This window comes from Amphiura filiformis, chromosome 19 (assembly GCF_039555335.1).
Source record: "Amphiura filiformis chromosome 19, Afil_fr2py, whole genome shotgun sequence".
Classification (NCBI taxonomy): domain Eukaryota; kingdom Metazoa; phylum Echinodermata; class Ophiuroidea; order Amphilepidida; family Amphiuridae; genus Amphiura; species Amphiura filiformis.
Window position 1 is genome coordinate 47,536,971 of NC_092646.1, and position 18,700 is coordinate 47,555,670.

Genomic DNA, 18,700 nt, shown 5'->3' on the forward strand with positions numbered 1-18,700 from the left:
AGAGAAAAATATTTTAACCGATCCAAATAAAAATTTCACGAGTGTGCCAGTGGCCGGGGCCCTGGAAGTAGTCAAAGACCTTTTAGAGACGGTTAACAGCTGGAAACCGCGCACATGTAAAGAAAGTCGTCACTCTACTTGAATTTTGTTTAACAACCACGTATTTCAAGTTTAGAAGTCATATCTACCGACAGGATCGCAATGCGACTTCCGGTTAGCCATATTGTTGCAAACTTCTATATGCATTATGGAGTGGTTTGAACAAAATGCACTAACAGCTGACCACCCACCGCATTTGACGTCGATGCGTAGACGACAACTTGGTTGTTGGAAGCGAATAAAACACAGCAGTTTCATATCAATAATCAAAACCTGCATATTAATTTTAATAATGATCCAGAAAAAGATGGAAATCTTCTATTCCTGGACACATTGGTAAATCTTGAAACATATGGGAGTGTTAAGGTCAGTTTGTATGGGAAACCAACACTCACTGATCAGTATTTGAGTCACACCAATCAATAAATTAATTGTTATTCGAACCCTGTTTCATCGTGCTGACACAGTGGACACAGACAAAGAAGGACCTGAGAAATTGAACACGTCAAACATGTCCTCCGGTATTGTTAGTATGAGGATTGGAGTTTCTTATGCGTAAGAACCAAGAAACAACCGGGAGCTATGCAAAAAGTGCTCATTCCTGTCTACACCAGACATGCCAAAGAGCAAATCTTTTGTCGTTTTCCCACATTCCCACGGAGTTTCAGAAAGAATTAAGACGAGTTTTCGGCATCAGTTACGGAATCTCCACCGTAGCATAGCAGAAAATTACTTTCTTTTGAATTTGTTTACAATAATTTTGAAATAATTATTACTGATTATGTACGAAAACATGCTAGGAGAGTCCAGGTGCGCCAGCTGTCTCTGCCACCTGGTCCCCGCCAGGAGCCGAAGAAATGTAATTTTTTACTTCAAATTATATAGGTCTATACGTAGCTAACAAGTCTGTAAAGTTTTACACAAGCTGTATAATGGTTTGTCTGTGTGTATGCTTTTATTAAATAGATACATCCTTCAAAATTCAAAGGAGACATATTTATAACAATAAAAACTAACAGTTTATGGGAAAGAAACATGGATTTAGTTTGTGCTATGGTTTCTGGTTAAAATACTAATTTTGCACTTTTTAAAATCGTGAATTGTACGATATGTTGCTACGTATGTAGCTGGTGTAGTGGTGTGTACATCGTATTTAGATGTTGCACTGCCTCTGTATTGCTTACATGTATAACTACAAATAAGTTTTTTTTAGAGATGTTGTGAACAAAAGGAATATGTTTCATGTTTCAAAATAACATCTATATTACATACTTCTATGCGTAATATTCAAAGCACCACGCCTAGTATAGTGTTCTTGCTAGCTCTTAAGAGCAATCTTCCGTTTTCTTTTTTGTCGACGATTAGACACATTCCCGAAATCCTTTGAAGAATACTCCTTATAATTGTCATCACATAGTCAATGCGCAAGCTCGCTCAGTCGAACATGAGTACTGACGATATGTGCAGATTGACGATGACGTAATGACAGTTTCTTTACATAGGATGTCGGGAATTAACAGTTATCAATTGAATAACCTGCTATCGTGTTATCGCTTCATACGCCGATGTTGTTTACTCTTATTTCATGCATATGCGTAGGTATATTAGTCTATTCCATTTGAAATCCTTACACCCAGTGTGGCATGTGTGGAAGACATGACCTTAGTCTTTCACACAGGGATTAACATTTCAAAGGATCCTACCTGAAGGGATGACTCCGTGTAAAGTCTACACTCCTGAGTGGGAGATTAAGGTTATGTCTTCCATTAATGGAAGAGGGGGTGTATAGATTTCAACTGAAATAGTCTATTATTGTATAGCTTCTCAAATCTTGTTTCTCATGATACACCGTATGAGGATGTGATTTGGATTCACAGCAAGAATAATACTTCGAGACTTGATTATGATTAAATCAAATTTGCTGAAAATTTGGTATCTGTCATTGCGGTAAAGGTAAGACTAATTTTGAGGTAGAGACAATTATGTATATCGTTCGGCTTATAATAGGCGATAATTTGTCGGCTGTATCAGATACTGACGTATTCGACATTTTAAACATTGGTACATTAGTTTAATTATTGTGTTCTACTATATATATTCATCAAACACCATGCCTCAGAGTAGCTTAATTAGTAAGATATTAATTAATTTAATTATGTCGTATTTGCAAAGTATTGAATCACATAACAACGTATTTGTCGATCATCTATACTACGCAAGCCCCGTATGTCGTATATTTGCAATTTGCACGTTTCACATAGTGACATATTTGCGCGACTTTGTCATTGCACGGTAAAATGGGTGTTTTGTTCTGTTCACATAGGTGACGTATTTGTGCAACTAAATAGTGGCGTATTTTACGACGTATTTGTCATTTGAATAGTTCTTTGAATTAGAACTTTACACATAGTGACGTATTTTATTTAATATTGATTTTTTGCAGAATAAGTTAAATTGTGTTAAGTAAATTAAAGTCTGCACAAAAAGTAACGCAGCTGTTATAAATACGTCTATAGTTTCAGATATTATACCTGTTTCCACAATATTTCTACATAGAAAGAAGGATGATTTATTTACGCGCATTTTGATACTCTATTTGTCAAATGTTGTTCAATATTAACAACACAGCAGTGGTTTTAAAGAAAAATACCTGCAATCAATGGTTATTACGCAAGTATTGTGACACGTAAAACCCTCCATTATCTTCGCGCTAACTTAAAATTAAAAACAAATAGCTGCAACTTTTAAATTAGGGCAGTTTTCTTTTTAAAAAGTCTGCTTTATTGTTAATATTGAACGAAATTGGACAAACGGGGTATCAAAATGGGCCTGAAAATATCATCCTTCTTTATATGTTGAAATATTGTGAACACAATTATATATTAGTTCTGACGCTATAGGCGAGTTTATAACAGCTGTGTTACATTTTTGTGCAGTCTTTACATTGAAAATATGGCATAATTGCATTACTTTTATCCATGTTTTAATCGACAATAATGTTTTAATCAAGATAATGCAGCAAATGAAAATCGCTATAATTATTATCAAATTTTGCAAATACGTCAGTATGTGAGATGACCTACGTAAGATTTTATTTCTTTTAGTTGTGTTGTCTCAGGACTTTAAATCAAACATTAAAGGAGTTAACCTCTGCGTATGAATATAACATATAAATAAATAAATAAATAAATAAATAAATAAATAAATAAATAAATAAATAAATAAATAAATAAATAAATAAATAAATAAATAAATAAATAATAATAATAATAAAAAAATCAAATCAAACAATAACAACATTTTGATATGCCCTGTTTTTTCCGCATAATAAACTGGACCAGCATGTTGGTTTATATTATGAAAAGAAAGTCTGCTGTTGAATCAAACTCTATATATTGAATGCAATCAGATTGATTTATTATTTAGATATTGTATCTTCATTTTATTGTAGAGCGCTTGTCGATAAGGCATGGGACAATTACAAGTTTTTCCTAGACGTAGATTTTTCATCGGAACTATTTGCCGGAATCGTTCAAGACGCACATTGCTTTAACATGTAAACGGTAAAACATATATCTATGACGCAATGACATACGTTGCAATGTAATCCATGCTGGAAGTTATATTGGCGTGAAATGTCGGTAACTCGCACCAAAACGCACTCGTCAAACAAACTTGAATGTTATTTATTTCCCGAGCAAGTTGAAATATTGTTACGCACGTTGTGAGGTAACGGGCAACTTTTAAATAAAACGGTATTTAGATTGGATGCCCTGAATAGAAAGATGAAGATTCAAGCCCATTTAATACTAGTGGCATGCGTTATGGTTTGGACATTTCATTTGCACGCTCATCTTATTACTGCAAACATTATTGTTGAACCTCTATGGGATGTTGATTCTACTACTTGTGGTATCCAGGAGGATGGTATCAGATCACATTTCAAGGTAGTCATGGGCATGTCTGCAGTCTCCGCCTCGATGCTCATTTGGACAACACTTCGCTCTTGCAAGTGGAGATACTAGACCATTTGGACTCATGTTTTCTTTATATAAAAAGAATAGGTTATCAGTTGAATTGTACTAATAAGTATGTTGTTTTAAAACAAAATAACTGTGTTAGCAGTTTTGTTTCTTCGAAATTGCAATTAGTCGGGTTTCAAAATCAGGTGTTCAAGATTTAGATTGTCCTGAATTTGAAAAGATCCACCGTTTCTCAAACGTAAATGGGATGTCTATATGTAGAAATGTAAAAGGGTATAAAGATCAAATTACATGCAGTGTAGAACCAAGTACAAGAGATCAATGTAAGCTGGAGTTCCCAAAAGATTGTAATGCTACTCTAGGCTACAGAGAAGTGTCATTTCAATGTTTAGACCAGCGGGATAACATGGATAATAAGAATCAGAACGTAATGCTTGTAAACTTGCCTACCGATACTACTGATCTTAATTTGGCTGGTAATAATATTACAAAGCTTAGGCAGGATGCATTATGGGGATTGACTAGCATTAACACATTAGATATGTCAAATAATCTATTGAAAGCATTACCAACTCAATTATTCAGAGATCTTACAAAATTGTTTCATCTGATGATTTCTGGTAACCAATTATATGAACTCTATGTAGACATTTTTCAAAGTCTGATCCATATATCTTGCACAAAATGCCTTGACGGTTTTACCGGACCACTTGTATAGAAATCTGAGTCAAATGTACAACTTAAACATATCAAGTAATATGTTGGTGTTTTTAAATGAAAGTATTTTTTGAAGGGTTGTACGATTTATTTACCCTTGATCTCTCACATAATATGATAATGACGTTACCAATTGGTCTGTTTCGTGATTTGTCAAAACTATTTCTGATCTTTTTATCTCACAATAGATTATCTTATTTAAATTCGGGTTTGTTTTTAGGTTTGGTGACACTATATGAGCTAAATATTGACAATAATCTCCTAACTACATTGCAATTTGACCTATTTCAAACGTTGTATGACCTTCAGAGACTTGACCTTCAACACAATAATTTGTCCTCTTTAGAAGTGGAGTTGTTTTCCAATACAACACAATTACGTGTTTTGGATCTTTCTAATAACTTAACCACATTGCAGAGTAATCTGTTTCAAACGTTACACAACCTTAGCACACTTAACCTTTATGATAATTACCTATTTTCACTGCCAGTGCAACTATTTGATGACATAGAGAGTCTGCAATATTTGTCTTTGAAAAAAAAAATCTTTTGACGGATTTGAAAGTTGGTGTATTTCAAAGTTTACACAAACTTCATTCTCTTTTTCTCTCTGAAAATAATTTGTCCTCGTTAAAAAATGGCTTATTTCTAAATTTATAATACCTTAAAACGTTGCACCTCAATAACAATAACTTAACTAGTTTACATAATGAAACATTTGCAACGTTGACAAACCTTGATAAATTGTACATTCAATATAATCTCCTAAATACTTTACAAGCAGGGGTGTTTAAGAACCTTAGATCATTGACCAAGTTAAATTTAGCTCACAATACTTTGTCCACTTTGGAAGTTGGTTTATTTTCCAATTTAAAAAGTCTAGAAATTTTGAGTCTCTCAGACAATAACTTAACTAATTTACATACTGAAATATTTACAACATTGTCAAATCTTGAGGAATTGTATATTCAATATAATCTCCTAAATACTTTACAAGAAGGGGTGTTTAAGAACCTTAGATCATTGACCACGTTAAAATTAGCTCACAATTCTTTGTCCACCTTGGAAATTGGTCTATTTTCCAATTTAAAAAGTTTAGACATTTTGAGTCTCTCAGACAATAACTTAACTAATTTACATACTGAAATATTTACAACATTGACAAATCTTGAGGAATTGTATATTCAATATAATCTCCTAAATACTTTACAAGCAGGGGTGTTTAAGAACCTTAGATCATTGACCACGTTAAAATTAGCTCACAATACTTTGTCCACTTTGGAAGTTGGTTTATTTTCCAATTTAAAAAGTCTAGAAATTTTGAGTCTCTCAGACAATAACTTAACTAATTTACATACTGAAATATTTACAACATTGACAAATCTTGAGGAATTGTATATTCAATATAATCTCCTAAATACTTTACAAGAAGGGGTGTTTAAGAACCTTAGATCATTGACCACGTTAAAATTAGCTCACAATTCTTTGTCCACCTTGGAAATTGGTCTATTTTCCAATTTAAAAAGTTTAGAAATTTTGAGCCTCTCTGACAATAACTTAACTAATTTACATAATAAAACAGATGGGGTCTTTAAGAACCTTAAATCATTGACCGCATTATATTTGAATAACAATACTTTGGGGACTTTAGATGATGTAATATTTAAAGATGTACCAAATCTCAAATTTTGTTCATAAAGAGGAACAAGTTAGAAAGGTTATCGGCAACCACGTTCCAAATGTTACCACATTTGAGTATTCTGTTCCTTGACTTAAATAGATTGACGTTTATCAATGCTAGCCTGTTTCAAAATCTACATGAGTTAGTCGTCTTAAGTTTGTATGGTAATATGTTGGATCGCTTTCCTGATAATTTGTTTGGCGGTTTGAAACAACTAAGAATTCTAATCCTGGCTTATAATTCACAAGTCAATTTTGAGAAAGGCATATTACAAGGTCTAAAACATCTTCAGGTAATAGATTTAAGTGGGCTAGCTATGCATTATTTGGACCAGGAGTTAATCAAAGACAATATCAATCTTCAGATAATTGAAGTACAGAGAAATAATTTGAAAACAATCCCAAATTTTACTCATTTGTCTGACTTAAGTTTCCTTAACTTAAGATATAACTTGTTGACGGAAATCAAATAATGGAAACCTTGTCTTTTGGAAATAACAATTTGGAATTACTGGTAAGTCAACACGAAATATGTGAATGTTATGCACCTAAATGGGTTGCCTGTAGCGCGGCTTATGAACGATCTCCCTACCTCACGTGTGATAGACTTCTCTCAGATAGGGTGTTGATGTATATCATGTGGCTCATTGGGGTTAACGCACTTTGTGGGAATATTTTCGTGTTGTTTTGGAAATTTTCAAAAAAAGAAACCAACTCTGTTCAAAATCTATTTCTCGCAAGTCTTGCTATATCTGATTCGTTCATGGGTATGTACATGTTGATCATTGCGACAGCTGATCTCTATTTTGGCGAATACTTTCCTATGCAATCTGAACGCTGGCGATCCGGTATTACTTGTCGAATAGCAGGAGCCTTATCTATTATATCGTCTGAAGCATCTGTATTTTTAATTACACTCATAAGTGTTGACAGATTTATAAATATTCGATATTCATTTTCCACCAAAAAGATTGGTAAGAGTATGGCCAAGATATTAATACTTTTAGCATGGATTGCATCATTTCTTTTAGGTATTATACCGTCTATTTTAAGCGGGAAGACATTTGAATTTTATGACAATTCACATGTGTGTATTGGTCTACCACTGGCTTTAAACAAAAGGTTTGTATCCAAAGAGCAGTCAAGAATTGTAATGTTTGATGGGCTTACATTTACATGTCCTATATTTACTACCACATTTGAGGGTTACCAGACTGGTCAATTATTTTCATCAGGAATATTTCTCGGGGTAAATTGCATTTGTTATTTGATTATACTCTCTTGTTATATTGAAATAATTAGAGCAGCTCGAAAATCTGCTAAAGAAGCGGGTAGGACCGAAGATTTACAAAGACAAATCATGTTAACTGCCAAAGTAAGAGCAATAGTTGCTACAGATTTCATATGCTGCTTTCCGATCATCATACTGGGAATTTTGGTTCAATCTAGGGTACTCATGTTACCCCCATCTGTCTATGCCTGGTCAGTAGCATTCATATTGCCAATCAACTCAGCAATTAATCCATACCTATATACAATTGCTGAAATTCTCGCTATTCGCAATAAGGGCGCCGCCAACGGATTTGCGATGTAATCGTGATGTATCATGGGAAAAGGTCGACATCCAAGTCCGCGCAATACGAATATTACCATGCTATTACATAGGAACACGTGACAATATTTTTTAGTTTGTCAAAATAAAGGTGTTACACGCGAATCGATACTCAATAATACTTAATAATGTGATTTGAAATGTGCACAATTAATTTTTCTCTATCGATTTGCGTGTAATACCGTTATATTGACAAACTAAAAAATATTGTCACGTGTTCCTATGTAATAGCATGGTAATATTCGTATTGCGCGGACTTGATGTCGACCTTTTCCCATGATACATCACGATTTTCCCATGATACATCACGATTACATCGCAAACCGCTGGCGGCGCCCTTATTGCGAATAGCGAGAATTATATCAACTTACAAGAAAGAGGAGAATAAAGGAAAGATGCCAGATTAAAATAAAAATACGCCGATACAATTGATACAAATACTTGATCAATGCTCTGCGTGCTGGCCATGCGCTTCAATGGAAAAAGTTCAAGTTTTGACATATTTTCTCAAAATATCAAGAACTATCTTAAGAACTACTGAATCAATACTAGGCTTATTTGTACTCATTTTAATGCATTTTTATGCTGATTCCAATATGGTCATGAAAATGTACATTTCTGAAATTTTTGAATTTTTGAATTTTTTTTAAAACTTGTCGTCCGCAGTCGACACCCGCGTGAAAAGAGTAAAAGATGATCATCTGCCTTATTATTTTTGCAAATAATGTAAGAACGTTCATTTAAGAGTTAATCAACCCTGTTTCGATATCATAGCTTAGAAGTTGCAATTTTTACCTTTATGTCCTATCAAGTTCGATAAGGAATGACATCAGCAACATATTTACATATTCATATTTTATATATGAATGACATCAGCAACACATCACAGATCCTAAATACAATTTTGTTTGCTGATGATACCACAGTTTCTTATTCTCACAATGTATTATGTAAATGTGTAAACACAGAAATTCAAGAAGTTTCAAATTGGTTCAAAGCAAATAAATTGTCATTAAATGCAAAGAAAACAAATTTAATGTATCTTGGTACATGTGCACAGACTAGTAGTGTAATAAATAACAAAGAATTTGATATCATCTTGGATGGGTGTAAATTAAGTAGAGTCAGTGAAGCAAAATTTCTAGGAATTACTATATTACTTTAAATTTAAATTATTCCTGCCAAGAGACGCCATGTATAAATTATATTGTACTTTAATATTACCTTTAATATTGGACGCGAGAGGCTTCCTAAGCCATCAGGCTGAAGTCTATATTAGTTCTATATCATGATATACCATGTTTGCAATTTCACATCGTACATCACCTAGAGATAAAAAAATCAATAACATGGATTGGTCGGGCTAGCCTGCTGGCTTAGGAAGTCTGTCCAATAGCCAGGCTTCAAAAAATCGGACCAGAGAGACTTTAACACAGTTAATCTTGCGATTAATGTGTTTGTTTGTTTGTTTACACCAATTGTCTAGAATTTAGTTCAACTTAATCAGCCCACTTTAGTTACATCTGATTTGTACAAAAAGACTCGCAAAATTAGTAGTTTTTAGAGACATTTATTGATTGATTCCAAGATTAATTCCAGGATATCAAAAGCTTTGTAAAAGTCACAAAAATGATAAGATATTCAGATGACTTTATATTCGTTTTGGAGACGTATATTAATAAAGTTGAGCTCCAGGATATCAAAAGCAGTCAGATGTGACTCTACATTATTTGTAATTTCTGTAACATCTTAACCGTATATGTGGCCGTACACTACGAATGAGCCGTAAAGTCGGCAAATTGTATTCTTAGATTCTTCTGCGTCTAGCGGCTCAAGAAGCACTAACATTTGACTATTTTCTTTCATTCCTTTACCAAAAAGTATTCTGAGAAATATTATGTTATTAAGATATGCTTGGAACCAAAAAAGATTTTACCGTGGATACAATCAATACATGAGGAAAACATCCCGTGATTTTTGCTAGTTTCATAACAAAATCGTCACAAAAAATATCGGAAAATAAGAGCAAATATAGAGGACCAACCACAAGTGAAAACGAATCCATCCTACGCCACGCGAACGCGTCTTAACTCACTAGGTGGTGCAACGAAACCACTGCGAGTATATGAAAACAGGAATAATTGTGATGCGATCAAGCAAAATCAGTCGGAACTCGGAAATATTAATTTTTCAGTTTCTCATAGAATAGCAAATAGCTTTTACAAAGCTTGATTTTTGCAGAAAACCCCATTGAAATTGAACAACTAGTTCCAAAGATATGAGCAATTGAAGAGTTTCCAAAAGAAAAGGAAACAGAAGGAAATATAACTTTTTGTGGCTATATCTCAAAATCAATATTTCCGAGTTCCAACTGATTTTGCTTGATCGCATCACAATTTACCTTATGGCTTTGTGTCCTGAACTCACCACACAAAAAAGGTGGCGATGTTACGTTTTTCCAAAGACGACTCAAATTAAATGATGATATCTCTGCCAAGCAAAAAGTTCTTGTCATGCTTGTAGTCTCATTTTATTGCTAAATAAATGCACTTTTAACCCTGTAATAACACTGACACTGTGCTTCATAGAATTCAGAATGTGCAGGGTGGCGGAGGTGGGGGATGTGGAGGTGGGGATGTGGTACACACAAACTCTATGGGATTGATATTTTTTGATCATTCGTTTTGAACTTTGCACCGCATCTGTCCAATTCTTTTATGTAGCGAAATTAATTTGACATAAAAGGCCATACTCGCCGATCACAAATCGTTCTTTGAATTTTAATTTGATGTCAATCAACCTTCCATCCCAACATCTATCATGCACTATTCAACTTAATATTATGTATTAGTCTTCCCATGATGCAATGCACCATGGGAAAATCAACTCTTTTCGTGATGCATTGCATGACAGTAATCTAGATTACAGTAAGCAAGATAATTGCGGTACCAGTTGTGTATATACTAAATAAAGACAAATATGTCAAAATTAAAACAAACAGCCAATACATGTACTCTTTAGCTCTGATTTAAGATCTTATTTGTTGAAATTGGTTAAGAATTAAAGAAACGGTGATCCAAAACCTAATGAAGATACGAAATTAAAAAGTTGCACTTTTGTGTTCTAATCAAAGGAAACACAACACTTGTTTTTCGTGCTAATCAATGGAAGCACGGCACTAGATCTCTTGTTCGCGAACGCTTTGTGTACAAGTCAATAGGGCGTGTAATGTGGCAAACTGCAACTTTTAGATTTGCTTCTTCCTTGGGATTTTGGATCATCGTGTCTTTATTTCTTGAACAATTTCAACGAATGAGGTGTTAATTTGAGCTAAAAGATGCAACTATTGGCTGTTAGTTCCACTTATGACATACCTGTCTTTGTTTAGGATATACAGGGTGAACATAACTGGCACCTTAATTATTTGGCTTACTGTATACGTGGGCCTCAAGAACCTTGCTACTTTGCAGTAGTTTGATTAGCTGGTTGTCTAGTTAGCGGGTCATTTTTAACGAAAACGAGGGCGCTATTCAGAAATTGACGTTCTGAGTGACGGTTGCCCCCTGTACATAGCAGGTCAGTTGTAATTCTCATCGCAATCGTCGTAGTCAAATATATACATTGGTAATGGTTTGGCAAACTTAAGATTCCTCTAAGACTCTCTAATAAGACACGGTAGGAAGCACGAATCGCTGCCGGTAATCAAGCTCATTTTAAAGCTGAATTCATAATTGATCGCTTTTGTAGAAAAAACAAATCGCACATCAATGACCATACGCACACTGAGCATGCGTACGATTTGGGAAGAGAAATAGTAATGATGATGGTGATGATAATTCACACATTAATTTTAACAATCAAATATCCCTGGAAAAATAAAATGTGGTACCAAGAATTTAAAGCCGGGCAAATTACACCGTTCTGTTGATATCGACATATGACGTATAATGACACACTGCTTTCACAGTTATATGAGCTGATATCTGTGAAGCATTCAGCGTGTCTTCCGAATTCTCCTCTAATTCTATTCTTGTAGAAGTTGGCTCCAAATTATCACTCCGCCGTGACTCACCTCGTAACCCCGATGACCACCGGAAGTCTTGATTTACTGCGATCATATCGGCGGTTGCTGCAATTGAGGGCGCTATTACATCCGGTGCACAATCCACCGTGCTGTGGAAGGCCTTTTGCCCGCATATTGCAACAACGAGAGCTCGGCGATACTGTTTGCTTCGAAACACATAAATAAAAGGATTACAACAGGAATTAAACGATGCAATTAAAACGGTCGCATGGTAATACCAGCTCTCAAAATCCATGTCTTTCCATCCTAAATTATAAGCTAGAAATACGAACTGATTCGGTGCCCAGCACACGGCAAAAGTTACACAAACTATAGCCAACATTTTTACAAGTCGTTTTCGCGCTCCCTGTAGCTCCAAACACGCTCTTGATGCCCTTCCTGTTGATTCGGTTGTCCCTTCCTCGCTTAATGATAAAGCTTTCATCATGCGTACATAACAAACAAAAATCACTGTTATTGGGATGGCGTAAATAAAAAAAAAATTACCAACACCGACTAGCACTTGGAGTCCATAACTTGGCCATTCAATTACACACGTTCCATCGTCAGGAAAAAATATATACAACATATAGCTATTAAGAAAGAAAGCTATAAACCATATAGTCACGATCATAAAGAGTGCCCTTTTGAATGTGAATATTGTATCGTATCTCAGGGGATAGACAATACTGAAGTATCGCTCCAAAGTGACACATGCGAGGTTCAGTACAGAGGCGGTAAAACTTGTCCAAAGTGGAAACTTGGAGAGAAGCAGACGACATAGGGCTTTGCCGGCAGCGCCCTCAGGAACTGGGATCTCGATGCCTGCAGAAAGGAATGAAAAATGTGTTAATACTTTCATATAATTCGAGAATTAAAAATTCTAAAACTTCAGCAACCCACAAAGTACCGTACTGCACAGGTCAGCATCCAATCTCGCCGCGCCTTACCCCGACACCAGACACAAACTAGTCTTTATTAGATTATAAATAAGATGGATGGTCAGTGGGATAAAAATTCAGTTATTCACGGTCGGATGATGTAAGTTATTTTCGGCGTCTTGTATTCCAAGATTTTGAATTCAATAATAATGTTGCTCCAGTGGTTTTCATTTTAAAAACCTCGATGCGTATGTGGCATACCACCTCACTACCATCTAAATGCAAAATATCCTCGACTGGGTTGAATATAACGTGAATAAAATAATAACATGAGACTTTTAACAGCAGAACATTATATAGAATACACTAGCATTATGATAATTATATTTTGCCTTTGAAACGCCCATTTCATACTAAGCAATCGCGTGTTTTCTTTATGTGTTACGCAACTTCCGTCGGAAAAGTGATTGTCGATATCGGATCAACGGTTGTGTGTAGAACTGTATTCATTTTAAAGCAAAGTTGAATACCGATGGCGCTATTTATCTTTAATCTTGTTTGCATCTTGTGTAATCAGAAAAATGAGTAACAAATAGCAAGAACATTTTCTAAAAATGTTTATCACGAAATGAAAGAAATATTTCATATATTTGGGCTAAACTCCCGGGGCTAAACTAAACCTAAAAATATAAGTAAATAATGCCCTAAATCTGCGCACAAATATACAATGTATAGAATAAACATTATCACCAAAAGGATGAAAAAAAAAATCATGTTAAAAATAGCTAACAAATATTATGTGTAAATTAGTATGATAGCTGTTAGTATTTTCCAGGTGTAGAATTGAAAATTATACAATATTTTGTTGAAAGAATCAATAAATGATCACATCAAACAACCGTGGATCGTAAGTCGCTAGTATATGCCCGAGCGTCAAATCACAACCAGTTGACTTCAAGAACTTTAACGCAACGTCATTAGCAACGACTGAACATTCATAACAATTCGTCGGGCGCATAACATAGTGCCGGATCTACACTTCACGTTAAAATTCATAGTGACGGATATTGAGCTCTCAAAAAATTGCCCAAAACATAGTGATGGATAACATTTTGTAAGATGCACGATTTTACTAGATTTTAACGTTTTGAAGATATCTTTCAAGGGTCTGCTTTTAAGAGACACATGAATTGCTGAACAATGATGCCAAGCTTATAATATATGCCCATACAATTTACCGTACCTACTTAACGTTTTCCTGATGCCCATTTTTTTAAAACATTTCGATCAACATCCGTCACTATGTAATGTACCCTGGGTTTGACATCCGTCAGTAATGCCCCCGAAGAATTGTGCAAACGCTACTAATTTGTTATGTTGATCGCACGCTTCTACTGCTAATTATGATACGGGCTTAAAAGTTGCCCGACACGTAATCAATTGCGATTACCAACGGGCAAGTAGAGAAACTGATTCATGTCAGTATTAGGTTTCGTCTCATTATCCTGAAGCTCTAATGTTGTGTTTAATATACACCAGGCACAAAAAGAAACTCGTCAGTTCTATTCATCCTTTCTGTTCAATAAATTTATAATTTTGGATTATTCTGAAATATACATGTTGTTAATTGGACTTTGCTTTCTCATTTGAAACCCTGTTCGTGAAAATGAACAAGAATTGACCAAGATATGCGCCTCCAAAGCCTCAAACCCTAAAATCAAAAGTTGCATTTTCAACGATTTTCAATGGAAACGCATCGTTGTATTGCACACAAGCACCACGGGCCAATCAATAAAGCACACAGTGTAACAGGCACAATTGAATCGTTAAAATTGCAACTTTTCATTTTGGGGTTTGAGAGTTTGGAGGCGCATATCTTGGTCAAATCTTGCTCAATGTTCATGAACAAGGTGACAAATGAGAAAGAAAAGTCCAATTAACAAAATGTATCTTTCAGAATAATCTAAAATTATCAAGTTATTGAACAGCAAGGATGAATATAACTGACGAGTTTCTTTTTGTGCCTGGTGTACATCAATCTGTCATTGCAACTCATTGCATACTATGTGTCGCATTATGTGAGTTAATTACAGGGTGACACATAAGTATTAGACGATCTCGTGAAATCGTTTTATGGCTCTTATCTTTTTTAATAAATTACTATTTAATAAGTTGATAAGTGAATAGACGTTTCTCCACATACCGTAAAACCCCGCCTACAAGCATATAGTGTGCTTCTGATGAAAGCTACATTAATCCAGTCCACATTATGGAGTTTGAGCAAATAAATTACGGATCCAAGCAAGTATTATTTTAAGACCGATCTATTGCATTGGTATATTAACGCTTGCTTCGAATTAATTAAGCTTTTATAAAAAAAACCACTATATATGCTTGTAGATGGGGTTTTACGGTATACCGTAATGATTAAGTAATCATATCATTTTGATACTTTAGATAAAAGAGTATTAGACTTCCGCCTCCCAGTCGTAAAGTTGCTGATTTGGCAAATGCGAAACTTATGTCTTTAAAAAAAATCGGACTTTTTTCCTAGAGTCTGGGTGTCTGAGAATGCGTAACTGTGTCCAACATGTTGAACACGTATTTCTAAAACTTCAGAGCAAGATTCTGTCACAACGGCGTGGTAAGACATGGCGACGATAAAGTTTGTTCAATCAAAACTTACCCAAGTGAAGTGGGATTAAGACTCATCGGTATATTGCATTGTTGGATATCGTGATAGGTCCAAGAACATTGCATTGTGGGATATGAGGACAGGGTTATCAAAACTTACCCAAGTGAAGTGGGATTAGAACCACACACGTGATGAAATCTGCTATTGCCAAACTCACCAAAAACAAACTCGTCAAATTCCGCAAACCCGCAACTCTGGAGAACACAAATACCACTAATGAATTCCCAATGATGCCAAGCACAGCAATAATGCTGTACATGATCTGCCAAAATAACCCTGGAAGCGGACCTGATGACCAACTGGAATAAGATTCCACCGTAGGTGATTGATTATCAAAAGGTTGCCGGTTCGAAACCGATATCCAATTGGATTCTGGTGTCATTGTTGCTGATATGTTGTCCATAGTTAAATGGACTAGGTTTGAACTGTTTCTGGTGGTTCAGTTAAATATGAATAACATTAAAGCTACAATTGTTTAGAGCACTTGAAAACGGTATGCAAAAATGTGTTTACTTGAATAATATAGATGCATTGAAGTCCATTATACTTCTATTTATTTACTTGCACATTCCTCCCAATTGATATTTTGTCGATTACTTTCAAGAATATTGCAGTATTATCTCATGTAACATTAACGCTACATTTGCTTGGATCACTTGTGCAATAATAATAGTCACCAACACATTGGTATTGTTGAAATGTTGTAAATCTATAGAACGCAGAATTTAATCACATTCAGAGCTTTCATGACGAAGTAGCACTTTTCGTTTTAAATATTAACGATGGCACCTAATGCACGATGCCAATGCACAATATGTCTAATTTCGTTGGGTCTTGATCAGAGTCCTGACGTAATAATAAGTGGTAAACTCTGGTACGTTTTTGATACCCGAGTCCATGTTGAAGTTCTTGCTATTATGTATTGATACGTAATAATAACACTTCCACCAAATCTTTGGTTTTGCGATACGGAGTGCGATGATTTGTCACTCGCTTGATGAATAGTGGCTCTGTCACAAAATGTATCTCCAAAGCATGTTTTCGTTTTCAAACCATATCAAGAATTTTTCATTGAAGAGTCACCAATATCAAACAACAACAAATTCATTATTATCCTTATCTATGTATCTCAATTGACTGGCTATGTGAACCAACGGTTGAAGTTTCCATTCTTTACAAAATAAAATCGTTATAGAATCAAATTGAACGTGCTACCCGATACCACTGAGCGTCATAACTGTACACTAACATAGGTCCTGTTTAGTTCGTTGTTCACCAATTAAATCTTACAATTTCTACGCAGCAGGTCGATATTGTCGAATTCGTTTAATCAAGAGTCACGAAGCAAGAATTTCTTTAAATTATCCAATTTTTGGCACAGGTACACACGCAAATATACATTGTATTTCATAAGTCCATCACACAAGGGCGTTTTTCACAAATCACGATTGCTTAGTCATCTTAGGATTGCAACATTAACATGCAAGAAATGGTATTTCCCTCGTCATTATCACTGGTTCTTATTCAATTGGACATTAATACGATCGCAATTGTATTTCGTATACGTTGATAACACCCAGTCTGTGTTGCCAATGTTTTAAAGCAATGAATTTTACAATGTTGATGTGCACCAAGGTATTTCATCTACCATAACTTAGAATAACGCAGCTCGATGTCGCCACGAATAAATTCTTAAAATCTTCCGATTTCACCAAACATACGCAACGGTTTTATTTTCATGTAGTCGATAGTATTCATGAATCCAATTGTATACAATTATTTGTTCACACATTCGACTACGATTTAATGCCAGCTATATACATACAATATTACTTTCGTCGATACCATCAGCAATTATGATAATGAAGTCAGTATTTCCAATTGTTGAATTAAAATGCATCAGTAGCGCGCGCCAATGTCACTAGGATCCACAACATACTCATCTATCAGGGCACAGTTCTTTAACCCCAATACATTGGTACAGTTGTTGAATGACCATTGAAAATTTGGGTACAAACACTCATACTCTGCATGCAACTTGAGGTCAAATTTGGCACTATGATTTTTAATTGAGGTTATTGAACTATGCCATTGAGATGAGGCCATTGCGCTCCAATGTGTGTGTTCAGGTAATAATACACAGAAAGCATACTCTGCATCCGGGCAACGCGGGATTGTTCCTGTTTCAGTTTCCATACTTCTGCTCTGATTCACTTAGGGATTGTGTAATAATTATGTGTCTGGGGATGCTAGGAACAATTTCAGAATAACGTGCCAAACATTGTTCACTCTCCTTCACATATGGAAAGGTTTGACTGCAAAACGATTCTCTTATAAACGCATAATACAGTACACCATTTCGTCCAAGCTTCCAAGCAAGCGGTGAATTGTCTCTACACAGTCTTTGGTTATACTACACGGTTTAGTGCATAGCATTATAAGAGCTGTGTGAGCTTCTAGCTAGAATCTAGGCATCTGTGATTAGATTTGCCAAAACCTCAAGTGTTCCCTTCATCCAATCAGATTGTTTTTATATCGAACGAAAGCTAACACTTCCCCTGAAAAACAGCTTTTTGCATTAGGTCAGTAGATAACGCAATTCAATGCTTATAGCAAGACGAATGTGGTAGATCTGTTGCAAATGCAAGTTACTAGTTTCGCCTGTTTTGCCACATGGTTGTAGATTCAATGAACAATGAATTTGCTTAAGGGGGCACACAGGATCACTCAAAGTCGGACATTTTAGACATTGTTTTGTATTGTATCTTTAAAGGTAATGATGATAAGTACATAAAAGTATACATTTTCAGAAAGGAAATGACACAAGGAATCCAACTAGAGCAGTTGTTGAGAAAAGCGTCAAAATTGTGTCATTTGCTTTCTGAAAATGTATACTTTTATGCACTTAACATCATTACATTTAAAGATACAATACAAAACAATGTCTAAAATTTCCCACTTTGAGTGATCA

At 35.1% G+C, this 18,700-nt stretch overlaps 1 protein-coding gene across 1 annotated transcript; it reads right to left on the reverse strand.

Annotated features, from left to right (window-relative positions):
* Window positions 1-11,908: 11,908 nt before the first annotated feature.
* On the reverse strand, window positions 11,909-16,290 carry LOC140141634 (galanin receptor 2a-like). Its single transcript, XM_072163544.1, has 2 exons — window positions 15,829-16,290; window positions 11,909-12,978 (listed from the first exon to the last, which is right to left on the reverse strand). The coding sequence occupies exons 1-2, from the start codon at window positions 16,130-16,132 to the stop codon at window positions 12,002-12,004; spliced, it is 1,281 nt and encodes a 426-aa protein (XP_072019645.1). The 5' UTR covers window positions 16,133-16,290; the 3' UTR covers window positions 11,909-12,001.
* Window positions 16,291-18,700: the final 2,410 nt, after the last annotated feature.